The sequence below is a fragment of the Aegilops tauschii genome, chromosome 4 (assembly GCF_002575655.3).
Source record: "Aegilops tauschii subsp. strangulata cultivar AL8/78 chromosome 4, Aet v6.0, whole genome shotgun sequence".
Taxonomy (NCBI): domain Eukaryota; kingdom Viridiplantae; phylum Streptophyta; class Magnoliopsida; order Poales; family Poaceae; genus Aegilops; species Aegilops tauschii.
Window position 1 is genome coordinate 527,341,109 of NC_053038.3, and position 19,415 is coordinate 527,360,523.

At 48.3% G+C, this 19,415-nt stretch overlaps 1 protein-coding gene across 1 annotated transcript; it reads left to right on the plus strand.

Moving 5' to 3' along the window:
• The first annotated feature begins 994 nt into the window (after positions 1-994).
• On the plus strand, positions 995-2,481 carry LOC141021425 (uncharacterized). Its single transcript, XM_073497281.1, has 2 exons — positions 995-1,166; positions 1,698-2,481. Exon 2 carries the CDS (start codon positions 1,739-1,741, stop codon positions 2,348-2,350), a length of 612 nt encoding a protein of 203 aa, XP_073353382.1. The 5' UTR covers positions 995-1,166; positions 1,698-1,738; the 3' UTR covers positions 2,351-2,481.
• The last annotated feature ends 16,934 nt before the right edge of the window (positions 2,482-19,415 follow it).

A 19,415-nucleotide genomic window follows, 5' to 3' on the forward strand; every position in this document is an offset into this window, starting at 1 on the left:
CGCACAACCGGTTCTTGGATTCGGCGTTGCTGCCTCACCGGAGGCGGAGCTATCCGTTTGGTGTCTGAACGCCGTGGCGGAAGCGCAACCCCTTTGTTGGCATCCGCGGGCGTTTGACGGGCCGGATTTGCATGGTCCGGCTGTAGATGCTCTAAGCGACTAAGCATACCAACTCCACGATTTAATTGCAGTGAAGTGATTACAGTTAGCTGTTGCAATCTTGCATGCGTACGTGGGATACATGTGCAGTTCATACAAACATGAATGGGTGGTACGTAAATACTTGTACGTACCCGACTTGAGTTTGCATGCATAATAAACATTTCCAATTCAACCGACTGGCCGTCTAGTAAAAACTGACTCCCAACAGAACGATATGATTTGGAAGAATTTGGTAGGCTGAATCCCAACAGAATGTGATCGTATCGTCCTTGCTTTCTGTTTGTGGTGAGGATGACTGTGCTAGTGATGGCAACAGCTAACAACACATGAAGGTACGGGAGGGTGCATGATTGTTGTGTTTCTTCTTATTATTTCTACTTTGCTATTCTTCAGTTGTGTGCATCGATTCCAATGCGATGACTTCTTCGCAAAAAGTGGAGGATGGGATCAAAGGACAAGCAGGATTATTGGAATGATGGGGTGATTCTGCTGGCGTCGTCCAGAGTGAGTGGTAACTTCATTTTGTGCTCTTGTTCGTTAACGTTGTTGTCAGCTTCTATGGCTTACTGGTTTTGGTAGGCTGTACGTAGCCCTTCGTCGGCTTTGCGTATGTCTCGGATGTTCATTTGGGCTGAGGTATGCGCGTGTGTGAAGGTCGTGTTTAGTTGTCAGTTTTCTTCATTGAAAATTAGGGGAACAGAGTTGCTCGGTTTGAAAAGAAAACAATTTTTATATATGTTATATACGTGGCTAGCTGCCTCTCTAGCAAACCTGGCCAAATGGGCCGGCCCGGCCCGGCACGGCTCTGTGCTTTTACCTCCTATAAAAGAAAAGCCGCCCGCCTCCGTCTCTCCCCCGCACCGCACTCCATCGCCATCGCCTCGCCGCCGTTCCCCGCAACCCCCCTGTCTGTCGACCCAATCTCAATCTCACGGATATCACCCGACGGGACGGGACCCGGCGCCTCGTCCTCTCCAGATCTTACGCCCGCCCGCCCGCCCGAGGTGAGCGATTGGAGTTCCGATTGGTTGGTAGGCGCTGGTTCGTAGGTCTCGGATCCAGCCAGCGTGGTCTCTCGTTCCGATTGTGGTTGGTAGGCGCCTGGTCTTGTATCCTTTCCTGCCTGGCTTTGAGTATTCGTATGACTAGGATAGGATTTAACTAGGGTTTGTTTGGTAACACCACCCAGGGTTCGATTATCCGTAATAAGGAATCAATCTGACGTTTTAGTTAGGGTTTGCTTGGTAACACACACAGCGTCGGTTGTAATTCTGGAGATGCAATTTTCTTGCTCACAATAATGCAATGAATGATGGGATCTCTATCTACTTTGAACCAAATTATATTATATTCCCTCTGTTAATTATTTTTCTGTTTTGGGTATTCGTTCTTTTTGTTTAGTTGCCTATCAGTATAGTACATGGTTGAATTGCTGCTTTCACTTCATATTAATAACTATTCTGTCGCACAATGCAAATATGCTGCTGTATGGTCTCTTCCTGACATTAAATCCTCCTCTGTTTGTGCTGTACCAGCTGGTAGCAGCAACTCTTCTGCTGCAGTCCGCCAAAAGGAAATGACGAAGCTCTACAAAATCCGCTCCCATGCCCACATCCGAGCCCTGCTGGCCCGCGCCGATGAGCTGGGCCGCTCCCATAAGTTCATGCTTGTGAATCTTGTCTCTCTGGAGTCGGTGCGCATAGCGCGCGAGTCGTATGCACTCCTCTGCCCGCTCATCATGGAGGCGATGTTCTGGTCATGCGGGGAGCTGGATTCCCTCTCGGTCGTGGCAGGCTTGTCGCTGGAAATCCAAAAGCTCGAGCAAGATCTGTTACCCCAGCTCATGGTTCATGAGGCCAAGCTGGAACGGGGCGCCCTGGAAGCCCTCGTACTCATGAAGAACTCAGCAATTACGCTCTTACATCTGAGTAAGTGCTTTAAGGAAGCCTTGGGCGTATTGCTTGCCAAGGAGGATCTGGTCTCAGACCGAGTCGAACAGCTGAGCATAATGCTAAAGGATACTGCTGTTAATGTACTCGAAGGTAAATGCAACGGTGTCTGGCTTCAGGGGCGTGTCCTGTGGCTGGTCCAGCTGGTCAACCATGTGTTGGAGACCCCGGTTCGTTTCTGTGATCCTGATGAGTTTCCTGATGAGCTAGACTTATCAGCCTGCTCGAGGCTGTTGTGATGAGTATTTCTTAGGGGCGTGGCAAACAGTTTAGAATCAAATGTTGCGATGTATTTCTTGGACCCTCCTTTATGTTTGGATGTGTTACTAATGGATTTTAAATGATATGTATCTTGGGTAGTGTTTTCTCATTCTGTGCTAGTAGGGTACAACTTGCAATTACTTTCAGTTTTATTCTGTGTTTTACTGTACAGTCACATGGAGGTATTCGCTCTTTTTGGGGAATATATGCCAAAAGAATATAGTATGTTAGAAAAGAAATCCCAAATTTAAGTCTTTTAAGAGGTTTAACTAAAAGACTACATACGGATGAATATAGACATACTTTAGAACGTGGGTTTACTCATTTTGCTCCGTATGTAGTTTGGATGAATATAGACATACTTAAGAACGTGGATTCACTCATTTTGCTCCGTATGTGAGTGTCCATGATTAAAGCTTTGCAAATGCCATAAACAAAACATTACCTTGTACTTGAAGCTGAATTGAATTGAAATGTGATTAGCCTTCCACTAGCCAGCGTGTCCATGATTAAAGCTTTGCAAATGCCATAAACAAAACATTACCTCGTACTTGAAGCTGAATTGAATTGAAATGTGATTAGCCTTCCACTAGCCAGCCAAGCAGGAAGGAGCCCATCGTGCGCCATCATTCCATCCTTCATATCTCCATTTCCTCTTGTCGCGTCGCAGTCCTCAACTAAACTAGGCTGCTCCACCTTGCCGTCACCAGCCCCTTCTCCACCCACCTCCCCCTTCTCCTGACATGCAGATCTAGTTGCGTCGGTCGCCGCGTAACAACCCTAGCCACGACGAGCTCCACCACCGTGCGGTCCGGGAGCCGCGCCGCAGTCCTCAACAAAACTAGGCTGCTCCACCTTGCCGTCACCAGCGCCTTCTCCACCCACCTCCCCGTTCTCAGATCTAGTTGCGCCGGTTGCTGCGCAACAACCCTAGCCACGACGAGCTCCACCACCGTGCGGTCCGGGAGCCGCGCCGCAGTCCTCAACTAAACTAGGCTGCTCCACCTTGCTGTCACCAGCGCCTTCTCCGCCCACCTCCCCGTTCTCAGATCTAGTTGCGCCGGTTGCTGCGCAACAACCCTAGCCACGACGAGCTCTACCACCGTGCGGTCCGGGAGCCACGCCGCAGTCCTCAACTAAACTAGGCTGCTCCACCTTGCCGTCACCAGCCCCTTCTCCGCCCACCTCCTCCTTCTCCTGACACGCAGATCTAGTTCGCCGGTCGCCGCGCAACAACCCTAGCCACGACGAGCTCCACCAGCGTGTGGTCCGGGAGCCGCGCTGCAGTCCTCAACTAAACTAGGCTGCTCCACCTTGCCGTCACCAGCCCTTTCTCCGCCCACCTCCCCCTTCTCCTGACACGCCCTAAACCCTCTAGATCTTAAAAGCCCTGTATCTTTTATTCTGTTAGGTTTTTGGGGATTCTAAAAATCTTCAACGGGGTTCCCCCAGTTGAATTCGGATGTAACTTTTCGAGTAGATGATTTTTCATATAATTTTTTTTAATCCGAGTTCGTATGCAAAAGTTATGCCCATTTTACTAAATTCCAGAGATTTTGCAAATAAAGTCGAAATTCATATTTGTAAATTTTCCCAACAACTAGACCACATATCACATGGGAAACTTATTTTCTTTCTTTTTTTGACATTTCCATTATTTTCTTTATTTTTAAACTAAAAAGGCGGTCCACGGAGGGGGGGTGCATTTAGTAATGGCGCACCTTCACAAAGTGCGCCATTACTATGTGTATGACTTGGTCACACCTTGGTCAAAGTTAGTAATGGCGCACCTATGCAAAATGCACCATTACTAAGTTTGACCAAGGTTTGACCCAGTCATACACATAGTTATGGCGCACTTTGTAAAAGTGCGCCATTACTATGTCAACTTAGTAATGGCGCACCTATAAAAAGTGCGCCATTACTATGTGTATGACTGGGTCAAACCTTGGTCAAACTTAGTAATGGCGCACTTTTCACCTGGTGCGCCATTACTGTTTTGGTTACTATTGGCGTACCTACACATGGCGCGCCACATGTATAATGCGCCATTAGTGTCCATATTGGCTATAGTTGTTTTTCTAGTAGTGTGCTATATGCCTAGACTCATTGCAGCCTCGTCGATCAAACTAAGCTGCCATCCAGAGGCTACGGATTCAAGTACACAGGTAGCAAGAACATATTGCAGAGAATCAAATTAAGCAAGTGGCAAGTAATGATGAATGAAATTCAGCAATCTTACCCTAAACATAGCTACGGCCGCCGTTCAGACGAGGAGAGCGGCGAGGGAAGCGTGGATAACGGCGGGGAAGCGATGTCGCGACCATTGTCCTCCTCCTCTTGCGCTTTGGAGTCATCTCCGACTCGGTTGGCGGCTCCACAATCTGCAACGGCACCTCGTGCACCGTGGGTTCCTGATCCAGTGTATGCTCTACCTTGGATCTGAACGCCCACCACCTCCGCCTGGTCCACGGGCTGGACGAATCGGCCTGCTCCATCGCCCAGAGGAGGATCTCGACGAAGTGCATCGGTTGTGCGGGTGTGGGGGGAAGCTTTGCCTTCTCCCTACTCGTCATTTGCTTCAAAGTGGCCATTGCCGTCCAGTGCATCTGACTTGTGTTGTGAAACCAAGAACGGATCTCCGTCAACCTTCTCATCTTGACCTGGTCGCCGCCGGCGATCTGCTCGATTTGCTGCTCCATCGAGGTTTTTGCGTGGATGGAAGAGGGGGATGGATGTGGAAGCTGAGAAGAGCAAAGTTGCGGCCGCGAGAAGGAGGAGAAGGCTAGGAGATGGTCGCGGTTGTAATGGTGATGGAAGAGGGGAAGTTTCACGGCGGTGGCCATTTGCATTGGACGAGAGGGGCGGCGGTTTTGCATTGGACGAGAGGGCCACCTTGTCATATTTTTCCTAGGACTAAAATGCCCCTAGATTAAAAGGTGTCCCCACCCACCTTGTCATTAATACTTTCGAGTACTTTCATCCGCGTACTTTCGAGTACCACGTATGTATGCGCCGTTAGATCGAGGCACAAAAAACGCCAACTACTATAAAAGTTGTACTGAAGTAATTATGATATCTCATGTTCATGTACCCCTTTTGTCCCAAAATAAGTGTCATGGTTTTAGTTTTAAATTTAAACTAAATGCACGACACTTATGATGGAGTACTTAGTAGTTAGTACAGAATATAAGCGTCAGCAAAGCTTTCTCTTCTTGTGCTTGGAGGTTTTAGTACATGCGCTCACCAGCCTCTTCTTGTAGGCAGGCAGACAGGTGCGCTACCTTGTCAGTGAGAGTAGAAGAGTGGGCGGCGAGCTTGGACATCAATCAACTCCTTCAACAGAACAGGGCAGCTTCTGGAGACATGATCGAAGTCGTGTGTCGCCATGGCCTCGTCTAGTTTTTTTTTTGTTTTTTGAGGGGTGCCTCGTCTAGTTTGGTGGGAGAGTTGATGAGCAAGTCAAAGCACGCGTCCTCTAGCCCTTGGCAGTGATGCTGCTCAGCGTGGTTGCCACGGTGCTCACGTCCATGTGCGGCCCAGTAGCGGATCTAGCCCAATAAGCCAGGGTGGGCCAACAGTAGAGCTGTTCATAAAAAATATATTTTTTCTTAATATTTTTTACCATTTTTCCTATGCTATAAAGCTTTTCAAAAAATCCGCCACTGCATGTGCCTGCACAATCTATCCTCGCAAACCAGCTTGAGCCTCTCCATGCCGTACCTGTCCGCGGCCTCCATGAGATGTTGAGCCATGGCGACCCCATCCCCTTCTTCTTCTTCTGGCAGCGAGTCGGTGTACACGAAATGCAGCAGATGCCTGAAAACCTCTGCTCGCATGCCGTCGATTTGCACGCCGCTCTCTTTCATTGCGCCGTACAGCTCCGCCCTGAGGACCGTGGACCGTGCCGCGAGCACGCACCGGTGCGCGGCGAAGGTCTCCCCGCCGATCGATCACGTCCACGCCCTCGCCGCTCCGGAGGAGGCCACGGAAGTGGTGAGGCCAATCAAACGGGGGCACCACCACGCCGACGACGGACCATTCGTATTCATATGCGAGGACCTCGATAACCGTGATGCTGCACCTTACCGTGAAGCAGTCGTCCTTGAGGAGGTGGCGCTCCAGGTCCAGGTCGGCCCTCTCGACCAAGTCGTCGCAGCTCCAGTAGGCGCTGGCGCCCACCAAGTCGAGCACCTCGCCGCTGGTCCTAGCGTAGCGCGGCACCGGGTTGGCGTGGTGGTCGATCGAGCACGTCGAACGCGACCACGGCCTTGATGGCGGCGTAGGCGGCGTCGAGGACGGCCTTGACAGACACGAAACCGGTGGTTTCCGGGGTGGTGCCGCTGGGGTAGAAGCCGAGGTGTTGTCTCCGATGCGGAAGGAAGGAGATGAGACGCCACAGCTAGCTGTTGGGGTTGCTGTTCCTCATCCATGGGTAGCCTTGGATCTTCATCATGTGGCGCGTCGTCGGCGTCGTGGCACAGAGAATGGAGGCTGATCGAGTCGCCGTTCGCAGCAGCCATGACGGCGTACCTGGGTCCGGTCCGGCGGCCGTCCAGCTTTGACGACCTGGGACTAGGAGCGAGCGAGACAGCTTGATGAGGCCGGACTTCTCTCCGATCGACGAGTCTCCCTTCGCTTATATGGATGGGATGGACCTCAGCTCAGCACCTACTCCCTCCCAGTCCAACCAAGGGAACTGAGGTCAACACGAGTAAATAGCATAAAACTACTACTTTACAGGCTAGGGTTCTAAAAAACTACCGAAAATAAATTTTTCTCTGATAAGTACTAAGTCAGGGGTCGGCTGTTTCAAAAAACCCAAATCGCCGTGTGATTTAAAATCAATCCAGATTATGACAGGTCGGGCCCGCACCTAAACAGGACGTTTGTTTGACTGTTTCTTTGACTGTTAGCTTACACAAGGGGTCCACATGTCAGCCTCAACCTCCTCTTTTGAATCCTTTCCTCTCTGCCTCATTTCGTCGAGCACCTTGTGTGCGTGCAGCTCGATGTGGAGGAGAGCTCGGTTGCTCGTTGGGGACGAGAGGTTGGTTGCTCGTCGGGGAGGAGAGCTTGCTAGATCCGGCGCGCAGCCTTAGATGTGACCATGGCGGGTCAGGCGGCGGAGATCAAGGTCCAAGGCAGGCTGGCGCCTGATACGTCTCCAACGTATCTACTTTTCCAAACACTTTTGCCCTTGTTTTGGACTCTAACTTTCATGATTTGAATAAAACTAACCCGGACTGACGCTATTTTCAGCAGCACTGCCATGATGTTGTTTATTGTGCAGAAAACAAAAGTTCTCAGAATGACCTGAAAATCCACGGAGATAACTTTTGGAAAATATAAAAAATACTGGCAAAAGATGAAGACCAGGGGGCCCACACCCTGTCCACGAGGGTGAGGGGCGCGCCCCCTCCCCCTGGGCGCGCCCCCCTGTCTCGTGGCCCCCCTGGAGCTCCGCCGACCTCAACTCCAACTCTATATATTCCGTTTCGCGGAGAAAAAAATCAAAGAGAAAGTTTCATCGCGTTTTACGATATGGAGCCGCCGCCAAGCCCTAATCTCTCTCGGGGGGCTGATCTGGAGTCCGTTCGGGGCTTCGGAGAGGGGGATTCGTCGCCGTCGTCATCATCAACCATCCTCCATCACCAATTTAATGATGCTCACCGCCGTGCATGAGTAATTCCATCGTAGGCTTGCTGGACGGTGATGGGTTGGATGAGATTTACCATGTAATCAAGTTAGATTTGTTAGGGTTTGATTCCTAGTATCCACTATATTTTGAGATTGATGTTGCTATGACTTTGCTATGCTTAATGCTTGTCACTAGGGTCCGAGTGCCATGATTTCAGATCTGAACCTATTATGTTTTCATGAATATATATATGAGTTCTTGATCCTATCTTGCAAGTCTATAGTCACCTATTATGTGTTATGATCCGACAACCCGAAGTGACAATAATCGGGATACTTCTCGGTGATGACCGTAGTTTGAGGAGTTCATGTATTCACTATGTGTTAATGCTTTGGTCCGGTACTCTATTAAAAGGAGGCCTTAATATCCCTTAGTTTTCACTAGGACCCCGCTGCCACGGGAGGGTAGGACAAAAGATGTCATGCAAGTTCTTTTCCATAAGCACGTATGACTATATTCGGAATACATGCCTACATTACATTGATGAATTGGAGCTAGTTCTGTGTCACCCTATGTTATAGCTATTACATGAGGAATCGCATCCGGCATAATTATCCATCACTGATCCAATGCCTACGAGCTTTTCACATATTGTGTTTCGCTTATTTACGTTTCCGTTGTTACTGTTACAATTACTACAAAACTATTATCTTTACTTTTGCCACTGTTACCATTACTATCATACTACTTCGCTACTAAATACTTTGATGCAGATACTAAGTTATCCAGGTGTGGTTGAATTGACAACTCAACTGCTAATACTTAAGAATATTCTTTGGCTCCCCTTGTGTCGAATCAATAAATTTGGGTTGAATAATCTACCCTCGAAAGCTGTTGCGATCCCCTACACTTGTGGGTTATCAAGACTAATTTCTGGCGCCGTTGCCGGGGAGCATAGCTCTATTTTTTGAGTCACTTGGGATTTATATCAGCTGATCACTATGAAGAACTTGAAAGACACAAGAACTAAGATTTTTCCCTCAACTACGAGGGGAGGTAAGGAACTGCCATCTAGCTCTCCACTAGATTCTCCTTCTGTTATGAGTAAGCTTGCGACACCTAAACCTGCTACTGCTATGAATTCTGATATGTCGCATGTTATTGATGATGCCACTTCTGCTATGCATGATACTTATGATGAAACTACTTCTGTGCGTGATACTACTGTGCCATTAGGTGAATTTCTTGATGAACAACTTGCTAGGGTTAGAGAGAATGAAATTAATGAAGATGCTATTACTGATGATAGTGATGATGAAAGTTCTCCCCCTAATTATGAATTACCTGTTGTTCCTAAGGGTTATGTTATGGATGAAGAAACTGCTAGAGATTTTCTTGCTTGCAATGATAGATCAGATCTTAAGAAATTATTAGCTAAGCTGAAACAAAAGACTATAAATGCTAGAATGAAGCATGACCCTGCTTTTGTCACTTCACCTATCTTTGTTACTGATAAGGATTATGAATTCTCTGTTGATCCTGAGATTATTACTTTAGTTGAATCCGATCCTTTTTATGGCCTTGAATCTGAAACTGTTGTGGCACATCTTACCAAGTTAAATGATATAGCCACCCTGTTTACTAATGATGAGAAGTCTCGCTATTATTATATCCTTAAGATATTTCTGTTCTCATTAAAGGGTGATGCTAAGACTTGGTTTAATTCTCTTGATCCTGGTTGTGTGCGTAGTCCCCAGGATATGATTTATTACTTCTCTGCTAAATATTTCCCTGCTCATAAGAAACAAGCTGCTTTGCGGGAAATATATAATTTTGTGCAAATCGAAGAAGAGTGTCTCCCACAAGCTTGGGGGAGGCTTCTCCGATTACTTAATGCTTTGCCTGATTATCCTCTTAAGAAAAATGAAATACTTGATATCTTTTATAATGGACTAACCGATGCTTCCAAGGACTACTTGGATAGTTGTGCTGGTTGTGTTTTCAGGGAAAGAACAGTCGACCAAGCTGAATTACTATTGAATAATATGTTGACTAATGAAAATAATTGGACTCTTCCTGAGCCAATTCCTGAGGCAATTCCTGAGCCAATTGAGCCAACTCCTGAGCCTATTCCTAAACCTACTCCTAAGAAGAGAGGTGTTCTATTTCTCAGTCCTGAAGATATGCAAGAGGCAAAGAAATCAATGAAAGAAAAAGGTATTAAAGCTGAAGATGTTAAGAATTTACCTCCTATTGAAGAAATACATGGTCTCAATCAACCGCCTGTTGAAGAAACACATTGTCTTGATAACCCGACACAGGTAGTAAAGGTAAATTCTCTCTGTAGATATGATAAAGTTGAAACTCCCTCTACTAAATTTCATAGCCCATGCTTAGATGAATTTGATGACTTTATGGCTAGACAAGAAAGTTTTAATACTTATGTTGGTAGAGAATTAAAGCATAATGCTTTCGAGATAGGACGCTTGAGTGATTATATGGCTAGAGTTAAAGGTGAACTTAAAATCATTAGCAAATATGCTTCTATGGTTACCACTCAAGCTGAACAAGTACTTAAAGCTCAAAATGATTTGCTCGATGAATTAAATAATAAACATGATTTTGCTGTTAGAGTGGCTATTAGAACTGGTAGAATGACTCAGGAACCTTTGTATCCTGAAGTCCACCCTAAGAGAATCGAGCAGGATTCTCAGAGAAATAATTTAGAGGCACTTAGTTCTTCCAAAAAGAAGAAAAAGAAAGACGATAGTACTTTGCATGCTTCTAATGAACCTGTTGTAGACACACCTAAGAATCCCAATGATATTTCTATTTCTGATGCTGAAACACAATCAGGTGATGAACATGAACCTAGTGATAATGTTAATGATAATGTTCATGTTGATGCTCAACCTAGCAATAATAATGAAGTAGAGATTGAACCTGTTGTTGATCTTGATAACCCACAATCAAAGAATCAACGATATGATAAGAGACTTTGTTGCTAGGAAGCACGGTAGGGAAAGAGAACCATGGGTTCAGAAACCCATGCCCTTTCCTCCTAAACCATCCAAGACAAAGGATGATGAGGATTTTGACCGCCGGTTCGTGCCGAACCGGTAGTAAAGGGGGCCTTTAGTCTCCACTCTTTAGTGCCGGTTGTAGAACCGGCACTAAAGGCCCTTACGAACCAGCACTAAAGCCCGGTTCTGCACTAGTGATCGCTGCCGCTTAGTGATAAAGTAAAAACAATTACAGGGCGATTGCATTGCATACAATAAAGCGACAACCATATGGCTCCTGCTAGTTGCCGATAACTCTGTTACAAAAACAAGATCATCTCATACAATAAAATTTAGCATCATGTCTTGACCATATCACATCACAACATGCCCTGCAAAAACAAGTTAGACGTCCTCTACTTTATTGTTGCAAGTTTTACGTGCCTGCTACGGGCTTAGCAAGAACCGTTCTTACCTACGCATCAAAACCACAACGATATTTCGTCAAGTATGTGATATTTTAACCGTCACAAGGACCGGGCGTAGCCACACTCGATTCAACTAAAGTTGGAGAAACTGACACCCGCCAGCCACATGTGTGCAAAGCACGTCGATAGAACCAGTCTCGCGTAAGCGTACGCGTAATGTCGGCCTAGGCCGCTTCATCCAACAATACCGCTGAATCAAAGTATGACATGCTGGTAAGCAGTATGACTAGTATCGCCCACAACTCACTTGTGTTCTACTCGTGCATATAACATCTACGCATAAACCTGGCTCTGATGCCACTGTTGGGGAACGTAGTAATTTCAAAAAAATTCCTACACACACGCAAGATCATGGTGATGCATAGAACGAGCGGGAGAGTGTTGTCTACGTACCCTCATAGACCGTAAACGGAACCGTTATATCAACGCGGTTGATGTAGTCGTATGTCTTCACGATCCGACCGATCCAAGTACCGAACGCACGACACCTCCAAGTTCAGCACACGTTCAGCTCGATGACGTCCCACGAACTCACGATCCAGCAGAGTGTCGAGGGAGAGTTTCGTCAGCACGACGGCGTGGTGACAGTGATGATGAAGCTATCGGCGCAGGGCTTCGCCTAAGCACTGCAATGATATGACCGAGGTGGATTATGGTGGAGGGGGGCACCGCACACGGCTAAGAGATAATGATCAACTTGTGTGTCTATGGGGTGCCCCCCTCCCCCGTATATAAAGGAGTGGAGGAGGGGGAGGGCCGGCCCTCTATGGCGCGCCCTCGAGGAGTATTGGTAGAGAAGGAAGGGGGAGAGAGGGACGAAAAGGGGGGCGCCGCCTCCTCCTAGTCCAATTTGGACCAGAGGGAGAGGGGGCGTGCGGCCTGCCCTGGTCTCCTCTCTCTCTCTCCACTATGGCCCAATAAGGCCCATACACTTACCGGGGGGTTCCGGTAAGCTCCCCGTACTCCGGTAAAATCCTGATTTCACCCGGAACTATTCCGATGTCCAAATATAGGCTTCCAATATATCGATCTTTATGTCTCGACCATTTCGAGACTCCTTGTCATGTCCGTGATCATATCCGAGACTCTGAACTACCTTCGGTACATCAAAACACATAAACTCATAATACCGATCGTCACCGAACGTTAAGCGTGCGGACCCTGCGGGTTCGAGAACTATGTAGACATGACCGAGACACGTTTCCGGTCAATAACCAATAGAGGAACCTGGATGCTCATATTGGCTCCCACATATTCTACGAAGATCTTTATCGGTCAAACCGCATAACAACATACGTTGTTCCCTTTGTCATCGGTATGTTACTTGCCCGAGCTTCGATCGTCGGTATCTCAATACCTAGTTCAATCTCGTTACCGGCAAGTCTCTTTACTCATTCCGTAGTGCATCATCCCGTGACTAACTCATTAGTCACATTGCTTGCAAGGCTTGTAGTGATGTGCATTACCGAGAGGGCCCAGAGATACCTCTCCGACAATCGGAGTGACAAATCCTAATCTCGATTTATGCCAACTCAACAAACACCATCGGAGACACCTGTAGAGCACCTTTATAATCACCCAGTTACGTTGTGACGTTTGGTAGCATACAAAGTGTTCCTCCGGTATTCGGGAGTTGCTGTGTTCCTCCGGTATTCGGGAGTTGCATAATCTCATAGTCATAGGAACATGTATAAGTCATGAAGAAAGCAATAGCAACATACTAAACGATCAAGTGCTAAGCTAACGGAATAGGTCAAGTCAATCACATCATTCTCTAATGATGTGATACCGTTTATCAAATGACAACTCATGTCTATGGCTAGGAAACTTAACCATCTTTGATTAACGAACTAGTCAAGTAGAGGTATACTAGTGACACTCTGTTTGTCTATGTATTCACACATGTACTAAGTTTCCGGTTAATACAATTCTAGCATGAATAATAAATATTTATTATGATATAAGGAAATATAAATAACAACTTTATTATTGCCTCTAGGGCATATTTCCTTCACGTGGACCCCGGCCTGGTGGCACACTACCAAGTCTTAATCCGCATTTCAGAATAAGAAGACATATATTCAATTTTGATACGCAGAGCTGTTTTTCGTTCAGACCGGCCACCAGTTTATTCAACCCCTCGGTTGTGGTCAATCACTACCTAATGTGCTTTCTCTACCAATTTATCTCCAATGCAAATGGGTTGATATAGATCAATTAGACGACAAACTCAAATTATAATTGCTACCACGGATTTCTTTGTTTTCACTTTTTGTCCATCCAGGGGCCTGGGGATTTACTCTGCTGGTAGACTGCGCAAACCTCACGGGGGACATCTCCTGTCGTTGGCGAACGCCAGCACGCGCTTCATCGTTTCTGTCACCGCCGATCTGCTGACCACAATCGGAGCCAGCATTGGAATATGCCTGGACTGCCGCTCGTGCTACTCCATTCGCCAACAAAGCCAGAGGAACTGGATCCGGCTGCTCATGGCTGTTCCCGAATTCCTCAAGCAGGGGAAACCTATCAAAGTAGGTGTCAACATTGGCGGCCATTTCACAGCCATTTGGCATGAATCTACTACCAGTACTAAACAAAATTTCGGATCCAAAATCTCTTACCTGTCAACGGCATCGAGGAGGAACTCCATGCCCGCATCTTCCATGGTCTCACCGAATTCTAGGGGTAGACGAGCTAGCGTCACCTCAAGGAACACCCTAGACGGTCGTCGCAGAGTGGTGCGGCGGCGGCCGGAGGGGGGGTCATGGTGCGTCCGCCACCTCAACTACTATTGCGGGTGTGGAGGGTGGTTGGGCGGCAAGGGTTTCCAGAACGAACGACGCACGCGTGTGCGAACCGTGATGGACAGACGGCTCGGCTTTTCGCTCAACGTCATGTTCCTCTCATCTGATCCATGGATCAGAAAAAAACACTAACGTCCTAGTCCACGGACCAGCCCACGACCCCGCCCCGGCCGTCCCACCCATACGCCAAGGGCCCACCTCCTCCCACTGTTTCGTACCGTATTCTTACTCGTTGCCAATTTTTTGCGGAACTCGTTTGACACGCCAGGACTTCCTTTTCCAAATCCCGAGCGTGGAACAGAAGGCCACGATATCGAGAGTAACTGGGCTCGGGCACCAAAACGCCCCTCCCCCTGTATATACTTTTTACTTACCAAGATGAATGAGCGGCAGACAGTGATCTTTTTCTTTTGCTTGCTTCATTAATCAGTAGCAACTTCGAAATAATGGGTCCTCGGCGAACACTGGTCGCTCCTGCGGGCGGCCAGGAGCGAACCCTAGCCGCCGCCGCCACTAGCCACACCCCGCCGCCCCCTCCCCTCGCCGCCGGCGGCAGGAGTCGCCGGGAGAAGCCCGCGCGGCTCGGCGGCGGCGGGGTTCCTTTTTCCTCCTCCCGCTCGAGATGGTGCGGCGCGGGTCGGCCGCTCCAGAGGGAGCTCGGGCGCGCTGGCGCTTGGGTCGGCCGCTCCAGAGGGAGCTCGGGCGCGCTGGCTGTGACGCCCCCGATTTGACCGTACACTAATCATGCACGCAAATGTGTACGACCAAGATCAGGGACTCACGGGAAGATATCACAACACAACTCTAAAACAAAAATAAGTCATACAAGCTTCATAATACAAGCCAGGGGCCTCGAGGGCTCGAATACAAGTGCTCGATCACAGACGAGTCAGCGGAAGCAACAATATCTGAGTACAGACATAAGTTAAATAGGTTTGCCTTAAGAAGGCTAGCACAAAAGTAGCAACGATCGAAAAGGCAAAGCCTCCTGCCTGGGACCTCCTAACTACTCCTCGAAGCCGAACTTCATGTAGAATCATCCTCGGGATCTCTAGCTCCTGGACTCCAGCATCTGGTTGCGACAATCAGGTATAGAAAGGGGAAAAGAGGGAGAAAAGCAACCGTGAGTACTCATCCAAAGTACTCGCAAGCAAGTAGCTACACTACATATGCATGGGTATATGTGTAAAGGGGCATATTAGTGGACTGAACTGCAGAATGGCAGAATAAAAGGGGGATAGCTAGTCCTGTCGAAGACTACGCTTCTGGGCATCTCCATCTTGCAGCATGTAGAAGAGAGTAGATTGAAGTCCTCCAAGTAGCATCGCATAGCATAATCCTACCCGGCGATCCCCTCCTTGTCGCCCTGTTAGAGAGCGATCACCGGGTTGTATCTGGCACTTAGAAGGGTGTATTTTATTCAGTATCCAGTTCTAGTTGTCATAAGGTCAAGGTACAACTCTGGGTCGTCCTTTTACCGAGGGACACGGCTATTCGAATAGATAAACTTCCCTGCAGGGGTGCACCACATAACCCAACACGCTCGATCCCATTTGGCCGGACACACTTTCCTGGGTCATGCCCGGCCTCGTAAGATCAACACGTCGCAGCCCCACCTAGGCTCAACAGAGAGGTCAGCACGCCGGTCTAAACCTATGCGCGCAGGGGTCTGGGCCCATCGCCCTATGCACACCTGCACGTTGCGTACGCGGCCGGAAGCAGACCTAGCTCCCTTAATACAAGCGCGAGCTTACGGTCCAATGCGGCGCGCGCCACTCAGTCGCTGACGTCAAAAGAGCTTCGGCTGATACCACGACGTCGGGATACCCATAACTACTCCCGCGTAGATGGTTAGTGCGTATAGACCAAATGGCCAGACTCAGATCAAATACCAAGATCTCGTTAAGCGTGTTAAGTAACCGCGAACGCCGACCAGGGCCAGGCCCACCTCTCTCCTAGGCGGTCTCAACCTGCCCTGTCGCTCCGCCATAAAGTAACAGTCGGGGGCCGTCAGGAACCCAGGCCCACCTCTACCAGGGTGGAGCCACCTGTCCTTTCAGCCCCCTCATCAGAATCACTTGCGGGTACTCCTCGAGCCGACCCGACTTTAGTCACCACATGTGTCATGTATATAATGTATATAGTATATACCCGTGATCACCTCCCGAAGTGATCACGGCCCAGTAGTATAGCATGGCAGACGGACAAGAGTGTAGGGCCACTGATGGAACACTAGCATCCTATACTAAGCATGTAGGATTGCAGGTAAAGGTATCAACAGTAGTAGCAAGGATAGGCTATGCATCAGGATAGGATATCGGAAAGCAGTAACATGCTACACTACTCTAATGCAAGCAGTATAGAGAAGAATAGGCGATATCTGGTGATCAAGGGGGGGCTTGCCTGGTTGCTCTGGCAAGTAGGAGGGGTCGTCAACTCCGTAGTCGAACTGGGCAGCAGCAGTGTCGGTCTCGTAGTCTACCGGAGAGAAGAGGGGGAAGAAACAGTAAATACAATGCAAACATAAGCATGACGATGCGTGACAAGACAATGAGCGGTGCTAGGTGTGCCCTAACGCGACAGTAGGTGGTACCGGCGAAGGGGGAAGAACATCCGGGAAGTATTCCCGATGTTTCGCGTTTTCGGACAGACGGACCGGAGGGGGAAAGTTGCTAGTTCGATAGGTTAGGGAGGTGTGGTGGACGAACGGACTGCGTATTCGGATTCGTCTCGTCGTTCTGAGCAACTTTCATATAGAAAACATTTTCATCCGAGTTACGGTTTAAAATCAAAGTTTATTTGAATTCCTAGAATTATTTGAATTAAGCAAAAAAATGAATTATGACGTCAGCATGAGGCAATGCTGACGTCAGCAGGTCAACAGAGCGGCTGACCAGGTCAAACTGACCAGTGGGCCCCACCTGTCATAGACAGTGGGCTAACAGAAGATTAAACTAATTAATTTTTAGTTAATTAACTACTGGGCCCACCTATCAGTGAGTGATTAGATTAATTAATTAGTTTTAATTATAAAAACATTTTTCTTTTCTTTTTTTTTAATTTTGCGGCGGGGCCCGCATGTCAGTGGCTGGGCCTGCCCAGTCAGCACGTTGACAGTAAACATTTTTTCAACCCAGTCAACGTGCCCAGTAGTCAACGTGCTGACTGGGCAGGCCCAGCCACTGACATGCGGGCCCCGCCGCAAAATTAAAAAAAAAAAGAAAAGAAAAATGTTTTTATAATTAAAACTAATTAATTAATCTAATCACTCACTGACAGGTGGGCCCAGTAGTTAATTAACTAAAAATTAATTAGTTTAATCTTCTGTTAGCCCACTGTCTATGACAGGTGGGGCCCACTGGTCAGTTTGACCTGGTCAGCCGCTCTGTTGACCTGCTGACGTCAGCATTGCCTCATGCTGACGTCATAATTCATTTTTTTTGCTTAATTCAAATAATTCCAGGAATTCAAATAAACTTTGAAAATTCATATCTTTTAAACCGTAACTCGGATGAAAATGTTTTCTATATGAAAGTTGCTAAGAACGACGAGACAAATCCGAATACGCAGTCCGTTCGTCCACCACACCTCCCTAACCTATCGAACTAGCAACTTTCCCCCTCCGGTCCGTCTGTCCGAATACGCGAAACATCGGGAATACTTCCCGGATGTTCCCCCCTTCGCCGGTACCACCTACTGTCGCGTTAGGGCACACCTAGCACCGCTCATTGTCTTGTCACGCATCGTCATGCTTATGTTTGCATTGTATTTACTGTTTCTTCCCCCTCTTCTCTCTGGTAGACTACGAGACCGACACTGCTGCTGCCCAGTTCGACTACGGAGTTGACGACCCCTCCTACTTGCCAGAGCAACCAGGCAAGCCCCCCCCCTTGATCACCAGATATCGCCTATTCTTCTTTATACTGCTTGCATTAGAGTAGTGTAGCATGTTACTGCTTTCCGATATCCTATCCTGATGCATAGCCTATCCTTGCTACTACTGTTGATACCTTTACCTGCAATCCTACATGCTTAGTATAGAATGCTAGTGTTCCATCAGTGGCCCTACACTCTTGTCCGTCTGCCATGCTATACTATTGGGCCGTGATCACTTCGGGAGGTGATCACGGGTATATACTATATACATTATATACATGACACATGTGGTGACTAAAGTCGGGCCGGCTCGAGGAGTACCCGCAAGTGATTCTGATGAGGGGGCTGAAAGGACAGGTGGCTCCACCCCGGTAGAGGTGGGCCTGGGTTCCTGACGGCCCCCGACTGTTACTTTATGGCGGAGCGACAGGGCAGGTTGAGACCGCCTAGGAGAGAGGTGGGCCTGGCCCTGGTCGGCGTTCGCGGTTACTTAACACGCTTAACGAGATCTTGGTATTTGATCTGAGTCTGGCCATTTGGTCTGTACGCACTAACCATCTACGCGGGAGTAGTTATGGGTATCCCGACGTCGTGGTATCAGCCGAAGCTCTTTTGACGTCAGCGACTGAGTGGCGCGCGCCGCATTGGACCGTAAGCTCGCGCTTGTATTAAGGGAGCTAGGTCTGCTTCCGGCCGCGTACGCAACGTGCAGGTGTGCATAGGGCGATGGGCCCAGACCCCTGCGCGCATAGGTTTAGACCGGCGTGCTGACCTCTCTGTTGAGCCTAGGTGGGGCTGCGACGTGTTGATCTTACGAGGCCGGGCATGACCCAGGAAAGTGTGTCCGGCCAAATGGGATCGAGCGTGTTGGGTTATGTGGTGCACCCCTGCAGGGAAGTTTATCTATTCGAATAGCCGTGTCCCTCGGTAAAAGGACGACCCAGAGTTGTACCTTGACCTTATGACAACTAGAACTGGATACTGAATAAAATACACCCTTCTAAGTGCCAGATATAACCCGGTGATCGCTCTCTAACAGGGCGACGAGGAGGGGATCGCCGGGTAGGATTATGCTATGCGATGCTACTTGGAGGACTTCAATCTACTCTCTTCTACATGCTGCAAGATGGAGATGCCCAGAAGCGTAGTCTTCGACAGGACTAGCTATCCCCCTTTTATTCTGCCATTCTGCAGTTCAGTCCACTAATATGCCCCTTTACACATATACCCAT